Source organism: Vombatus ursinus, unplaced genomic scaffold, assembly GCF_900497805.2.
Source record: "Vombatus ursinus unplaced genomic scaffold, bare-nosed wombat genome assembly UNPS02003292.1, whole genome shotgun sequence".
NCBI lineage: Eukaryota > Metazoa > Chordata > Mammalia > Diprotodontia > Vombatidae > Vombatus > Vombatus ursinus.
This window is the reverse complement of record NW_020943070.1, coordinates 2452787-2468265: the sequence shown is the minus strand read 5'-3', so window position 1 is coordinate 2468265 and position 15479 is coordinate 2452787. Positions and strand designations below refer to the sequence as shown.

Here is a 15479-nt window from a genome sequence, read left to right as displayed (position 1 = left end):
TCTTTCCTCCGGGTCCTTGCTCCTGCCCTGGCCTCGGTTCCGCCCCCTCCCCACCTTGTCCCGGTCCCCAGCCGGGGCGGAGGGGTCGCTCCGTCCAAGGGTTGGTGTGGGAGCCCACCGCCGGGCTCCCCGGGAGGGGGCAGCCCCGAGATGCCAGGGGGCGGCCGCCGCCGCCGCCGGAGCCGGCCATGGTGGGGCGAGGAGAGGCTGCTGCGGCGCCGGGTCTCAGCATCTCCCCGCCCGGGGCCCGGGGCGCCCAGGAGCCGCCGCCTCCGCCACGGCCGCCGCTGCAGCTGCTGAGAGCCGGTGGGCGATGGGTGAGTGCCAGGCGGCCGCGTGCCGCCTTCCTAGCTCCCCCCCCCCCCCCCAGGGCGCACGGACGCCGCATCCTCAGCTCCTCTCCGGAGCTTTCTAGGCCTTCCAAACCCCACCTTCAGTCTCCCCTCTCCTTCACTTGAACCCCCGCCCCCAACCTCCCTCATCCTCCCTTCAAACCCTTGGACCCCGATCTCCTTTCTCCATCGCCTCCGGGCCTCCTAGGCCTTTCATCCCCCTCCCCCCTTAAACCTCCCTGCAGGAAGCTCCCCACCTCTTCTATCTTCAGCCCTTTCCTTCTTACCTTCCTACACCAGGAAGCCTCCTACCGAGTCCTAACCCTCCTCAAGTCTGTCCCCTCTTGCCCTCCCTCACCTGGGCTGAGGGGTAGGGGTGCTTGGGTGTAGGGAAGGGGAATTGTGATTTCTCTCTCAGGTGTTGGATGCAGAGGGGACCATGGGGTGAGGAATCATCCACTTCAAGTCAGACTGCATTTCCCATCCCCCATCAGCTCTTACAACAGCTGAGACAACCCCCCCATCTCCCCCTCCCCATGGAGGGAATGGGGAGGGAAGCCTTCAGTCCCTTAGCAGAGATCACCTCCCCATGAGCCCCCCTCCTCAACAGCCTGGCTAGGCTGTCTGTGTGACGGGCCTCTGTGCAGACCCTGGGATTGAGATGAGGAAAGCGCCTGGAGCTTGAAGTGGGGGATGGGGGAAAGATTTCTTTGCCCTTAGCCCTTCCCCATCTCCTCCCTCTGGCTCCGTCCCCCACCATAATGCTGGTTGATGCAGTAGGAAACCCATCTGCTTGGCACCCTCCCCCCCAACTCCCCCCCACCCAGGGCACTGGATGGGCATGAGTGCCAAGCTTGCAGCAGCCTGGGGGGGAGGGGGGAGAGATGGCTGTGGAGGGCCTTTGCTGAGGGGGAGGGGGGGAAGGCCAGGGATGTAGAGGTAAAAGGGAAACCTGGCCTCTCCGGGTCCCACCTCATCTTCCATACTAAAGTGGGCCCAAGGTTCCTTGGGTCTGCAGTCCTGTAGCTGCTTCTGGGGAATTGGGGTGGGGTGGGCTGAGGGAGTAAGTGACTGTGTGTGTGTGTGTGTGTGTGTGTGTGTGTGTGTGTGTGTGTGTGTGTATGTGAGAGAGAGAGAGAGAGAGAGATGTCTGCATCTGCAGCTGACTCTCCTGTGAGATTAGTGATTTTCACCATTCCCAAGGTTGGGCCTGGATCCCCCCTTTCCCCCATCCCCCTCTCCAATCCTTGTGTCCATGGAGGAAGGGCCAGGAAGGGAAGGGAGAAGAGAGTGGAGAGTCCAGTTCTGGAGAGAGAGAGAAGCCCAAGGGACGTCTGCAGGAGGTTGCTTGGGAGGACAATCCAGGCCCCCAGTTTTTGACCTTTACGTAAAGATAGAGAAACCCTTACAGCAGGAAGCCCAAAGCTTGTGACATCAGCCCAGAACAGCTAGGGGAAAAGAGGACAGTCAGCTGTGCCCGGAGCTGGCCTCCCTCCCTCTCCAGCTAAGACTGCCTGGGCACATCTGGCTTCAGAGCCAGAATTTCTTCCCAGGGAGCCCCAGAGCCCCAGAGACAACCCATGAAAGCTGAGCTCTCCGATTTTTAGGATCGGTACCCCTGAAAGCACCACTCCCCCAATCTCCAGAAGCCCAATGACAGTTTCCACTGGCATCAAGAACCATGAAGGGCTCCAAGTTCCTCTCCTTCTCTCCCACTCCAGCAGTCCTGTGCAGCCCCTGTTGAAATCAGATTCTGCCCCTCTACCCATTCCCTGCTCCAGATGGGGCCAGGTAGGAAATCCTCCCAAAAGGGGACTGACTCTTCTCTGACTTGACCCTTCCCCAGCTCTACCAAAAGCCCCAAGCTAGCCATTCTGCACCTCCACTCATAGACACCAGTGGGATCCCAGGATCCTCAAAAGGATCTCGGAGGTCTGCACAGAACTGGAAAGCCCTCTGACACCTACTGAATGAGGGAGTTAAACTAGATGCTCTATCTTGGCTGTACTAGATCTTAGGGGGCTGTGCTCCCTGACACATCTGGTCACCCAGCCTGTGCTTGGAGACTGACAGTGATGGGGAACTCATTACCTTTCTAGACAGCCCATACTATTTTTAAACTTGTTTTTATTAGGAAGTTTTTCTCCCAATATTGAGCTTAAAACTCTGCAACACCCTCCCTGTCTTCCCCTCCTCATCATTCATTGCTTCTAGTTCTGCCCTCTGGAGATTTAATAGAAAAAGAAAAGAGAATATGGGGGAGAGGAGTGGGGAGAAACTGAACCTTTGATTTCATTGATAGAAGAAACTCCCAGGTGAGGAAATTCTCTCCAGAATTGAGTTCACCATGTAGTCTTTTGTGCTGCAACTTATAGGCTTAGAGTTTCCTAAAGCCCTGAGAGGTTAAGACACTTGACCAGGATCACACAGCCAAGGTGTGTCAGGGCTTGAACTCAGGGTCATAGTTTGAGAGCCGGAAGAGACTTTGGAGTCATCTAGTCCAAGCGTTTAGTGTGGATTCAGAGAATCAGTTTTAACTTCTGGGATTCTGTTTCTGAGCATGATAACAAGAGGACAGGTGGTGGCACCATGGCTAGAGCTTTGGGGCTGGAGTCTGGATGACCTGAGTCCTTATCTGGCCTCAGATATTTCCTAGCTGTGTGATCTTGGGCAAGTCCCTTACTTTCATCTGTCTCAGTTTCCTTATCTTTAAAATGAGGATAATAGCACCCATCTCATGGGGTTGTCATGAAGCTCAAATGAAATAATTGCAACAGTGCCTCGCACACTTTAAACATGAGATAAATTCTAGCTATTATTATTATTATTATTAATCACCTCATGGTTAGAAGCTGCATGTTGGTGTGTGGGGGCCAAGTGCCTGGACCCTTAGAAGTCAGAAAGACCTGGGTTTGTCCCGGGCTACTATGTTCTCACCAAAGAGTATTTATTCCCATCGGGAAAGGAGACAGACGGCTCTACTGAGGTAATTAAAGCAACTTTCCCTGTGTATTCAGGAAGCTTATTAACCCTCCAATCGGTCTGAGTCCTTGAACAGGGTTGGCCCTGCCCTGGGTGCCGTAGGGGGAAGTAAAGAGGAAACACCCATTGGCATTTATACTGCAGAGCACTTTGCAAACTTCCCCCAGAAGTTTGATTCGAACATGGGTTCGAATCTCATCTTTACTGCTTACCTGTGTAACCTGGGGCAAGTACCTTCACCTCCTGGGCCTCAGTTTCCTCTTCTGTGAAATGAGGGGGTTGAGCTACATGGCCTCTTAAGAAGCCTTCCAGCTCTGTTAGGCTATGACTTGGCTTCTAAGGTCCAGGTCTAGACCTCGGGTCCTTTGGGCTCCGTGGACTGCCACAACAGTCCTATGTGGCCAAAACACTCCCATCTGGCAGGGACTGCTATCCCTGTTCTGTTATTAGAGATCTGAGGCTCAGAGAAGAGGGGCCTTGCCCAAGGTAGCCGGAGCTAGGAATTGCAAGGTGGGTATTCCTGCCCCCTGCTCTGATGCCCCAGTTGGTTCTGCCCTCTAGGAACTCAGGATCTCAATGGGGATCTTGGGACTTACACTCAATCTTCCCTTCCTCCTAGATGATGCCAATACAGATGGTGAGTGAGATTGTCAGTTCAGAGAAGGGAGTGAGCAGTGTGGGCTGGGGTTAGTCAGGAAGGCTTCCTGGAGGGGGAGGCAGAAGGAGGCAACATTTGGAGGTGGCAATGAGTGTGCTATGATATGTTCTGGGGACAGTGAGAAAGGCAGGCTGACTAAAGGACTCAGAAGTTGTGATGAGAAATCTAGGTAGGAAAGAAACCCAGAAAACCCTGCTAGGGTGGGACCAGACAGGCTGTGGAAGCCGCGCAAAAGATTGTGGAAAATGGGGAGCCACTGAGTGATCTAAAGCTGGTAAGTGATCAGATTAAAATCAATGTTTTAGGCCGATGAATGTGGGAAAGGATTAATGGTAATTAGAATTTATATAGCATTTTAAGGATTACACAATATTAACTCATTTGATCCTTACAACAATCCAGGGAAGGAAGTGCTATTATTAGCTCCATTTTACAAATGAGGAGACTGAGGCAGGCAGAGTTTAAGTGACTTGCCCAGAGTCTCACAGCTAGTCAGTGACTGAGGGTGGATTTGAACTCAGTTCTTCCTGAGCCCAGCCCCAGCACCATTAGGAAGATCCTGTATGAATCTAGGGAGGAGGTGGAGGGTCTGTGGTGGTGGCAGATTACAGTTCAATTATGAGGAAAAAGAGGGTGACTAGGACGTTTTGCTGTGGGAGAAACCCTTGAAAGAAAATAATGAAAAGTCTTAGGGGAAACATATGGCCGTTGTCAAGGGAGAGGAGGGCTTGTCTTCTTCTTGCTTGGCCCCAGAGAGAACTCGGGCCAGTGGGGGGAAGTGCTCGAGAGGCATCATGGGAGTGGACTTGACTTTGTAGTCGTGGACAAATCCTACACCTACACAGAGCCTCCATGGAATTTCCATGCGGCATAAATGACATTTAGACATAGCTCCCGAGTACAAAAAGACCTCCAAGAGCATCTAGTACAAATCCCTCATTTTGCAGATGAAGCAACTGAGGCCCAAGGAGGCAAAGTGACTTGGCCTGCGTCACACAGGTAGCTGGGAGGTAATGAGGTCCCCGTTATTGAATAAAGTGGTCCTTTGGAGACTTGGATATGCACCCAGTGGGATACTGGAGAGAGGAATCCTGCTCAGTAGGACCCCTAGGGGCCTTCCACCTCGCATGGAAGGATGTTGACCAATGGAAGTGCATCTGAGGGACGGAGGTGATGGGAGTGAACACCAAAGGAATCACTGGAGGAAGACAAAATCCAGCAGACTGGAAAGAAGGCTGGAGTCAGGAAGGGCGTGATAGCTAACTAAGGGCTGTCCTAAAGGAGAGAAAGGGTAACACTCTCCATGTGACTTCAGAGGGAAAATGAGACCAGGGAGTGGGTGTTAGGGAGGTAGATTTCAGTTCAGCAGAAGGAAGAACTTCCCCCAAATGCACCAAACTTTCTTCTGAGGTAATGAGCTCCCTGTAACTAGGTGTTCAAGCAGAAGTTGAATGACTAACCATAGGGATATTGTAATAGATGCCCCTGCATCAGGTAGGAGCTGACAAGTTGACCAAGCCCAAAAGGTAGTATGGAGTATCAGATAGCTGTATTTGGTCTCAAATACTTAATAGCTGTGGAGAGCTCTACGTGGTCCAGTGGATAAAGTGCTGGACCTGGAGTCAGGAAGACCTGGGTTCAAATCTGACCTCAGACATTTACTAACTGTGTGACCCTGGGCAAGTCACGTCACTCTGTCTGCCTCAGTTTCCTCATCTGTAAAATGAGCTAGAGGAGGAAACGGCAAACACTCCAGTGTCTCTGCCAAGACAAAGAGTCAGACACGACTGAACAAGTGTAGCTGTGAGTAAATCGTTTCCTCTCTCTGGGACTGTCCTCAGAGCTGAGGAGTCACAAAGCTGGGGGAGGGACCCTGAATTCCTGGCTCCTCCCTAGCACTTCCATGAGTCCCTTGTTGGGCTTGCTGGGGTTCATGCACATACTAGTTTTCTCTCCCCTGTACGGAAGAGCGAACAGGCTTCAAGGAAGTTGCGTTCTAGCTCAAGGGTAGCTCCGTATTTGTGTTGTGGTTTGCAGAGGAATTAGGGAGGCAATGGGCATTATTAGGTGTGGGGAATGAAGAGGATATGGGACAGAAGATGAAAGAATAAGAGCTGGCATTTATATGCGAAAACATCGTCTCTCTGTTAATTTAGTTAATCTTCACAGCAACCCTGGAAGGGAGGGGCTGCTATTATTCCCATTTTGCAGATAGGGAAACTGAGGCCGAAAGAGGTTAAGTCACTTGCCCAGGGTCACATGCCTAGTGAGTTTGAACTCAGATATTCTTGACAGTAAGTCCAGTGCCCTATCCACTGCACCATCTTGCCATATTAACAGCTAAGAGGCATATAGCACTATAACTCTCCCCAGTGTACAGATGAGTCAACTGAGACTCCAAAGGATGGTGGTGTTGTGGAAAGAGTGATAGGTTTGGGGTTCAAATCCTGGCTCACCCACTTCATTTAAAAGTGACTTGCCAAGGCTCCCACAGGGCTGCTTGGGACAGAGCTGGGATCCAGCCCCAGGGCGGAACATTCCTGGGTCCTTAACCTTTGTGCCGCGGACCCCTTGGACAGTCGTTCTGAACCCCTTCTCAGAATCATGTCTTCAAATGCGTAAGATCAAATACATAGGATTACAAAGGAAACCAGTTCTATTGAAATTGTTTTCTATCTATCTACATTTTTTTTTAAAAGACAAAAACCCCAGTTTGGAGACTGTGCTATCCAAACTCCTCTACAGACAAAAGACCTGAAGCTCAGATTTGCCCAAGGTGGTGACCGAGATAGGATTTGAACTCAGGTCCTCTCTCCCATGCCAATTATTAATTTTGTTTGGTGGAGGGGGTGAGACAATCAGGGTTAAGTGACTTGTCCAGGGTCACATAGCTAGTAAGTCTCTTGAGTACAGATTTGAACTCAGGTCCTCCTGACTCCAGGGCCAGTGCTCTATCTACTGGGTCACCTAGCTGCCCCCAAGCATTTTACACCTGATGCTTCTCCAGGACCCACAAGTCTTTGATGTGCCAGGTGCACCTCTCCTTCCAGGATAGTGCTAGCCCTCTGCCATAGAGAGTAACCATTCCCTTACCCTCGGCCTCTCCCTACCTTTCTTGGCTCCCTCACCTTCATCAGATGCCTTTTATCTTTCCTAAGCTCTTCTCCAGAACCCAGAGCCCCTGGCCCTCTGCTACCTCCCCCCGAGCCGGCCCCAGCTTGCCTCAGTTGTCCCACAGGGACATCTGGTCTTTCCTCCTTCCCTGTTGTACCGTTCTCAAGGGAATACTGGCCGCTGTACAGCCCTCTGCTCTGTTTGACCAGCACTAGGAAGCTGTCCTCAAGTTTGTTTCTGTTTTTCTATCCCAAGCCTGGTACTAGGTTCACCCTTTGTCTGCTAGCACACTGACCCCATGCCCTCTGCATCGTGCTTTGCCCAGGACAATCAGCCAGCAATCAGCATTTATTAGGCACCTACTGCGCCTGGCACTGGAAATGTGACAGACTATGAACTCGTGCAGCCCTGAGTGAGTCCCCTAAGGCCCCTACCCCAGGGAGTTCACCTTCCACAGGGTGACATTCAGGGATAGGGACAGAGGGGGCCAGACCAGAACACAGCCAGGTATACAGATATTCTGAGCCCATTTTGTTCCGAAATCTGAGGACTTGTCTTTGGACTCACGATGCTGGACCTGGACGGGATTTCAGAGGCCACCCGATCCAATCCCTTCATTTGACATGTGAGGAAACCGAGGCCCAGGGAAAGAGGAGACTTAGTCTGGGTGACAGATTTCGTGGGATCATTGTTCTAGGGCTATAAAAGACTTAGGAGGCCATCCAGTCCAGCTTCCTCATTTTACAGGTGAGGAAATTGAGTCCCATGGAGGTTGTTGCCTTGTCCAAGGTCACAGAGGTAGCAATGACTGGCTCTGGTGGGAAGAGAGGGCTGGCTATGGAGATTGAGGATCCTGTCTATGTGACCTTGACCATGGACAGCACATCCCCTGTGAGGAGCCCAATTTTCTAATCTGCCAAAGGGTGATCTTTTAGGGACCCCTAAAGCTCTGAACGCTGTGACTGTCTGAAGAGTTCAAAGGAACTGTACAAATTCGCAGATTTAAGGATCTATGAAATTGTCAGCCCCTATACTTCCTGTCCCAACACTTTGGCTACTCAAAAGTCCTGAAGTGACCTCCTGGCCCTCCTGGGAATGAGTCAAAAGGAAGGAAGGTAGGCTGCTGTCAGACTGTAGTAGGTTGGTGCTCCCAGCAGATTCTACCTTGGTGGCTTTCCAACTGCAGAGAAGCAGCTGTCAGAATTTGTGCTGAGTTTTTGAGGGTTCAAAGTCACCTCCATGGCAGGAAGAAAGGGCAACAGGAGGAGAAGAAAACCCAAGCAGGATCTGAGCAAGTGCAGTGTGGAAACTCCCTCCACCAAGCCATAGGGCTTCGCCACCAGCTGTGATTTAGTAGATTTAAATCCCAAACCCTAGAAAAGTTAAGTGACCTGCCCAGGGTCATACAACTAATTAAGTATAGAACGGGACTGAGTTCACTTCCTCTGACTTTGAGTCAATCAGCAGTCTTCTGTAAAGTCTCTGGCCAGTTATTGTGCTTAGCCCTCTGGGGGTGCCAGGAAAAAGACAAACCATTCTGTGCTCTTTGGGAGCTTACCTTCTAATGGAGATAGGGTGGGTAAAGTGCGGCACTCTATCCCATTAAGCTTTGCTGCCTCTAGGAAAACTAAGGATCTGTTCTTCCTGCGTTATAGCCAGGGGCTTGGTGGATTTTCCCTCATTTCTTCCTGATATCAGTGGATCAGCAAACAGTCATAAAGTGCCAGATTTGTGCCCAATACTGTGTGATGGGCAGGAATGCAAATATGAAATTGAAACATTCTCTCCCCTCAGGGAGTTTATAGTATAGTCAGGCAAGACAACTCATACCTGTGTTATGGTGGGTAGAGAGTTAGACTCAGACTGGAAGACCTGGGTTCCAATCTTACCACTGATACATATTGACAGTGTGTCTCCTAGCAAGTCATTTTATGCTCAAGTTCCAGAGAAGGTGCCCAAGTGCCTTGGTAGAAGGAGTTTCCACACCGGGAGTTCCCTTTCCCCTATGGTGTGCATATAGATATAAATAAAAATTAACTATATATACAATTTTATTTACACATATTTTAAATGACCATTTATTTATTATTTTATTTGCATGCACATGTAAATAAAAATAATTTCAATAAGGAAAAAGTGCTCAGTGGTTTTGACCTGAGCTTTGAAAGAAGCTCAGGATTCTAAGTCAGAGGTGAAGAGGAGGGAGTGCATTCCAGGTGTGGGGCACTGTGCTTGCAAAATCATGGAAGTGGCAGACAAAATGTTGTGTGGGAGGACCCGCCAGCCGCACAGTTGGAATGGAATGGAGAGAATGTGGAGGGGAGTTACAGGAAGTCAGACAAGAAAAGTAGATGGGAGCCAGATTCTGGAGGACATTTCCACAGGACAAGACCTTTGAGATCATCTCGTCCAGCCCCCTGCCTGATGTATGGATCCCTACTATGTTAGCCCTGCTCCATAGCTGTGCAACATCTGCTTAAAGAATCAGAATTGGCTCCAGGGGGGTGGGTGCTAAAGTCCCCCAGCTGGTGAGTGGCCAGAGCTAGGGCTGCCAAGCTCCAGTGTGCCTTTCTCTAATCACATCAGGCTGCCTGGCAGAGGAGACCAAGTGGGATGTTGGCCAAGAGCCAGGCTGGTCTTAGAGGCAATTTGTGATGAGCATGACCCCATTTCTGCATCATTTTTAGGGTTACAAAGCTCTTCATTGAATCCTTGGGGGGGAGGGGGCATGAATGCTATTAATCCCATTTCACAGATTAGGAAAATGAGGCTCAAAAAGATGACTGGATTCATCAAGGGTCCCATAGCTAGTGAGTGTAAGAGTCAAAGGAGAACGACCATCTAAACATCCCCCAATCCCCCACCACACACACACACACACACACACACACACACACACACACACACACCTCCAAATATGGATATATTCCATCTATGGAATACATGAAACCAAACTGGGAGAGACCTTAGAATATGGATTATCACAGTGAACAAGGGAAGGTAACAAGAATTTGGTAGCTAGTCTATAAACATTTAAGTGCCTACTATGTGTTAGACTCTGTTAAGCTCTGAGGATACAAAAAGAGGCAAAAGACAGTTCTTGCCCTCAAGGACTTTACAATCTAATGGTGGTGGTAGGGATCACAAACAAACAAATATGTACAAACAAATTAATCCAGGATAAATAGGAAAGTGTGAATAGAGGGAGGGCATTCTAATTAAGAGAGTTTAGGGAATGCTTCCTGTAGAAGATGCGATTTTCGTTGGGACCTGAGAGAAGCCTGGAGACAGAGATGAGGAGGGAGAACTCCAGGCATGGGGGACAGCCAGAGAAAATGCTCAGAGCTGAGGGACAGAGTCTGGTTAATGGAACAGCCGGGAGGCTGGTGTCCCTGAATCACAGTGCAGAGCAAGAAGGAGGATGTGAGAAGACTGGAAAGATATCAAGTGCCTACTATGTGCCAGGCACTGTACTAAGTGTTTTACAAATCTCATTTCATTTTATCCTCAGGGAGATAGGTGCTATTTTTATGCCCATCTTACAGTCAAGGAAACTCAGACAAAAAGAAATTAAGTGACTTGTCCAGGGTCATGTGGCTAGTAAGTCTGTGCAGACTCCAAGTACAATAATCTATCCTTGTCAGAGCTGGGAGTTCTCTCTGCAGAGCTCCAGTCCTTAATATGCATCTCAAACGCTAGGTCCAAAGCTGTATTTTCACCTTCCCCGCCCAAATCCTCCCAAATTCCCTAGTAGTGACCAGGAGTGCACCATCCCCCGTCACGCAGGCTCAAAACCTTGACATCCTGCTTTCCACCTCATTCCCCCTCATCCCACACGTTCAATCTGTTGCAAAGTCTTGGGGCTTTTACCTTCACAACCTGCCTAATCTGCCCCTACTCCTCATTCCCAAAGCCTCTACTTGGCAATGACTATCTCCTAGACCTGGAATGCTCGGCCTCCATACTTTTGGAGCTTCCTTTAAGATTCAAATCCCTCCTAGTGGGTAGTGCCTTTCCCTTGCACAATACCTTTAAATACTCGGCATACAGCCTGTCTATAGCTGGTTATTTCTTCGTTTTATCTTCTACTTTGGAATGTGAGCTCCTTGAGGGCAGGGATTGGTTTTATTTTTGTTTGTTTGTTTTTTGTTTGATTGTTTGCTTGTTTTTTGCTCTTCTTTGAATCTCAAAGAGGAAGAGCATTGGTTTTCATTCTAATGGAGGAAGACTGCACTTCTGGGAAGACAGGGGTGGCCACCTGGGAGTGGAAATGACTTTGGAGTGCTCTGGAGGCCTGGGACTGGGTAAGGTAGGGCTAAAGCTGGCCTTTCAGAGCCCAGGGTGCTTCCTGGAACAGAATCCTGGGTTAGAGCAGGGAGGAGCCTTAGTATTCTCTTAAGTGTTGATTGACTGACTGGACACCTTAGAACAGAGAGAGTCAGATATGGAGAGCACATTAGAGCTCCATCACTCCTGGATCCTTCATTTTACAAAGAAGGAAACTGAGGCAGAGAAGGAATTTGCTTGCATAGGGAGGGATGTACAGCTGGTAAGTAGCACAGCCCCATCTCCTGCCTTCCAGTTTATTGCTACTGTCTACTTTTTGGTATAAATGGATAGAGTGCTGCACTTGGAGTGGAGAAGACCTGGGTTCACATCATGACTCTCACATTTAGTCTCTGTATAACTCTGTGAGGCAGGAAGACCCAGGTTCAGATCTCCCCCAAGGCAGGTCATTTCCCCTCCTTTGATCTGTTTCCTCATCTGTAAAAGGATGACTTTGGATGAGATTGAATTTCAGATCACTCCCATCTCTAAATCTATGATCCAGGGGCAGCTAGGTGACACAGTGCATAGAGCTCTGGACTTGGAATCAGGAGGACCTGAGTTCACATCCAGCCTCAGACACTTGACACTTAACTAGCTGTGTGACCTTGGGCAAGTCACTTAACCCCAATTGCCTAGCAAAAACAAAAAAACAAACTAAATCTATGATCCAGGGCCCATCCTACCCAATGGCTGGAATTACTCATGCTTTGCTTTTTGGAAGAAGATGCCAGTGGAAGGCAAGGAGGCTAGTGGTTTAGTAGGTGGGGGTGAAAGGGCTGAGTTGCGGCATTATGGATGTTAGGGGTTTTTGAGGGCTGTGGAAAGAAATTTGAAAAGAGGAAGATGAAAGGCAGCTGGTGGGGGAGGGCATGACAGACTCACTGAATGTCAGAATGGACCTCAGAGCTCTCCGAGGACTACAAGGTCATGGAAAACCCTAAAAGGCTTTTTGCCAAAGGTGAGGCTTTAGCTTCCACTTGAAAGAAACCAGGAGGCAGAGATGAGGAGGGAGATTATTCCAGGCATGGAGGATAACCCAAAATGGACTGTCTTCTTCATGGAACGGCCAGGAGGCCAGGGTCACTGGATTGAAGAGTAGCTGCCTGGGAATAAGGTCTAATAAGGCTGGAGAGGTAGGAGGGGGCTGGATTATGGAGGGCTTTGAATGCCAAACAGAAAATTTTGTATTTGATCCTAGAGATGATAGGGAGCCATTGAAGTTTATTGAGGAGGGTGGGCAGGGTGTGTGTGTGACAGGGCTGGACGTGGACTTTAGGAAGATGACTTAGGAAGATTGACAACCTAGTGGACGATGGATGATAGTAGGGAGAGACTTGAAGCTGAAATGATCAGGGCCTGCACCAGGGCAGTGGTGGTTATGTCAGAGGAAGGAAGGAGCTAGATTAAGAGAGATCCGTTGGTTGTTCAGTCGTTTCAGTCCTGTCCTACTCATTACCCCAGCTGGGGTTTTCCTGACAGAGATAACAGAGTGGTTTGCCATTTCCTTCTCCAGCTCATTTTACAGATGAGGAAATTGAGGTAAACAGGGTGAAATGACTTGCCCAGGGTCACACAGCTAGTAAGTGTCTGAGGCTGGATTTGAACTCAAGATGAGTCGGCCTGACTCCGGGCCTGGCACTCTATGCACCTTGCCACCTCGCAGCTCAAGAGAGATTACAAAGGTAAAATTGACCTGCCTTGGCAACTGATTTTAATGGGGGGTGTGGGAGGCAGTTAAGAGGGAATGAAAGGTTGAGGATCAAGCCTGGGTGACTAAAAGGTCAGTGGTACCCTCCACAGTAACTGAGAAGTCAGGAAGAAGTCAGGAGACTATGGAGAGAAAGAGAATGAATTCTGTTTTGGATCTGTCCAGTTAAGAAAATTTCCAAAAGGCCATTGGAAATGAGAGGCTGGTAAGTAGATTTGAGAATCATCAACATAGAGATGTTAATGGAACCTGTGGGAGCTGATGAGATCACCAAATGAAACTGTTTGAAGGCAGAAGAGCAGAGGGTGCAGGACAGAGCCCTAGGGGACACCTATGTTCAGAGGGCATGATTTGGAGGAGGGTCCAGCAAAGGAGATAGAGGAGGAGTGGTCAGAAAGGTAGGAGGGGAACCAGGAGAGAGCGTGTCATTAAAAACTAGAGAGAAGAAAGGGGCAATCTACTGCATCCAAGATCGCAAAGCAAAAGATGAGGACTGAGAAAAGGCAGTCGGACTCAGCCTTTAAGAGATCATTCATAACTTTGGAGGGAGCAATTCCAATAAAGTGAAGTCTAAAGCCAGAGTGCAAAGAGTTAAGAAGGGAGGGAGAGGAAAGGAGGTAGAGGTACCCAATGTAGGCTGGCTTCTCGAGGAGTTGAAGCTACATAAGATACATCAAGTGAAGTTTTCTTGGTGGATGAGGGAAACGTCAGCAATTGAGAAGCAGCCCGAGACGGGAAGAGTCTGAAGGTAAGTGAGAGAGTGGAATAACGCTCAGGGGGTGATGCCTGTAGAGGGATCGGCCGTTGGTGAGGAGCAGGAGGAGGGCCACCTCTTCGTGTGAGACTGGGGTGAAGGAGGAGATTGCGGTGGAGGCCCTCTGAGATAAGGAGAGTAGATGAAGCTCTTGATAGAGGAGAGGGCTGGAGGAGGGGGGCTATGAGAGGTTTGAAGAGGCTCGGAAGGTTTGGTAAATGAGATAGTGAGTCAATTAGGGAGACGTGAAAGGATTGCCGTGCTGTGGTGAGTGCCCAGTGAGGTTATTTAATACAAATTTGTAGCAGACCCAGCCAGCATAGCTGTGTGATTTTTTTTTCCATCTTTGTTTAGGAGTGGAGCCAGTGATCCAAGGCTGAGGGTAAGGGTAAGCTGGGTGATATGATAAAAGTGAGAGAGGGACTCAGAAGATATGGCTAGTGAGCACTAGAGGCAGGATTCAAACTCAGGTTGACTCTGACATTGTGTGCTCTGACATTCCATGTTCTAAGCTCCCTCCTGGCTCTGACATTCTTTGTTATAACTTTCCTTTCAGACAGATTTTATGTCCTAAGTTTTCTCCCAGCTCTGACATCCTGTGTTGTAAGAGTCTTCCAAGCTTTGATTTTCTCTATTCTGAGGATCAAATGAGGTAGCATAAGTGAAGCTCTTTGGAAATTTTAAAGCCCTTTATAATGCTCGCTAGTATTAAGCTCTCTCCCAGCTGTGATATACACCCTGTTCTAAGATCTTCCTAGCTAACATTCTCTGAACTGGGCCCCCATTTCCTTCCACCACCACCCCCACATCCCATAAGTCTAAGATCCGGGGCTTCATTCCTTGTGGCCGCAGCCTTTTCAGGTTCAGGCAGTTGGTTGATTCTGTGTTTCAGGATAGGACATCTACAAGCACGAGTGTGTGTGGGGAAGTTGGGAAAGTGTATGTTCAGTTGGGTGTGTCAGTCGATAAGCATTTATTAAGCACTCAGCTTGTACTAGTCACTGTCCTAAGCTCTTGGGGACACAAAGAAAGCCAAAAGACTATACCTGCCCTTCAGGAGCTTACTATCTAATGGGGGAGACAAGAAGCAAACAAATATGTACAAATAAGCTTATGCCGGATAAATAGGAAATAATTAGCAGCAGGAAGGCACTAGCATTAAAGAACTTGGAAAAATCTTCTTGAAGAAGGTGGGATTTTAGCTGGAACCAGAGAAACCAGGAGGAGGAAGAAAAGAAATAATGTGTGTAACAGGTAATTCGTTCCAGATTCTAGATTGTCTTGGGTCTAAATGGGGGGGTGGGGGGGTGGGGTGGGGGGGTGTCATTTGAGACATAGCCCCAGCATCTGAGCTCTGTGGGGCTCTCCCTGTCCCACCCACTCTCCTTTCTGCTGTGCACATCTGGAGTAGGAGATCTGGGTCAGTGACAGCATAAAAGAGAGGTTAGGGAGAAGAGGAGAGAGAGGAAGAAAAGGGAGAAAGGGGGGAGAGCAGGAAAGAGGAGGAAAGGAGAGAGATACGGGAGGGAGCAAAGGAAGGGGAGAGAGAAGAGAGGAGAGAGAGAGAGAGAGAGAGAGAGAGAGAGAGAGAGAGAGAGAGAG

At 49.3% G+C, this 15479-nt stretch overlaps 1 protein-coding gene across 2 annotated transcripts in view; it reads left to right on the top strand.

Annotated features, from left to right (window-relative positions):
- The first annotated feature begins 257 nt into the window (after positions 1-257).
- MGAT3 (mannosyl (beta-1,4-)-glycoprotein beta-1,4-N-acetylglucosaminyltransferase) overlaps positions 258-15479 on the top strand; it is a 35451-nt gene continuing 20229 nt past the window's right edge. The window contains exon 1 of one of the 2 annotated variants that reach the window (XM_027872234.1): positions 258-317. Coding sequence is in view for 1 of the 2 variants with exons in the window: in XM_027872226.1 (XP_027728027.1) it covers positions 314-317 (4 nt within the window). In the remaining variant the exon portion in view is untranslated. The remainder of the gene's footprint in view (positions 318-15479) is intronic. The other variant, XM_027872226.1, reaches the window with a different exon arrangement.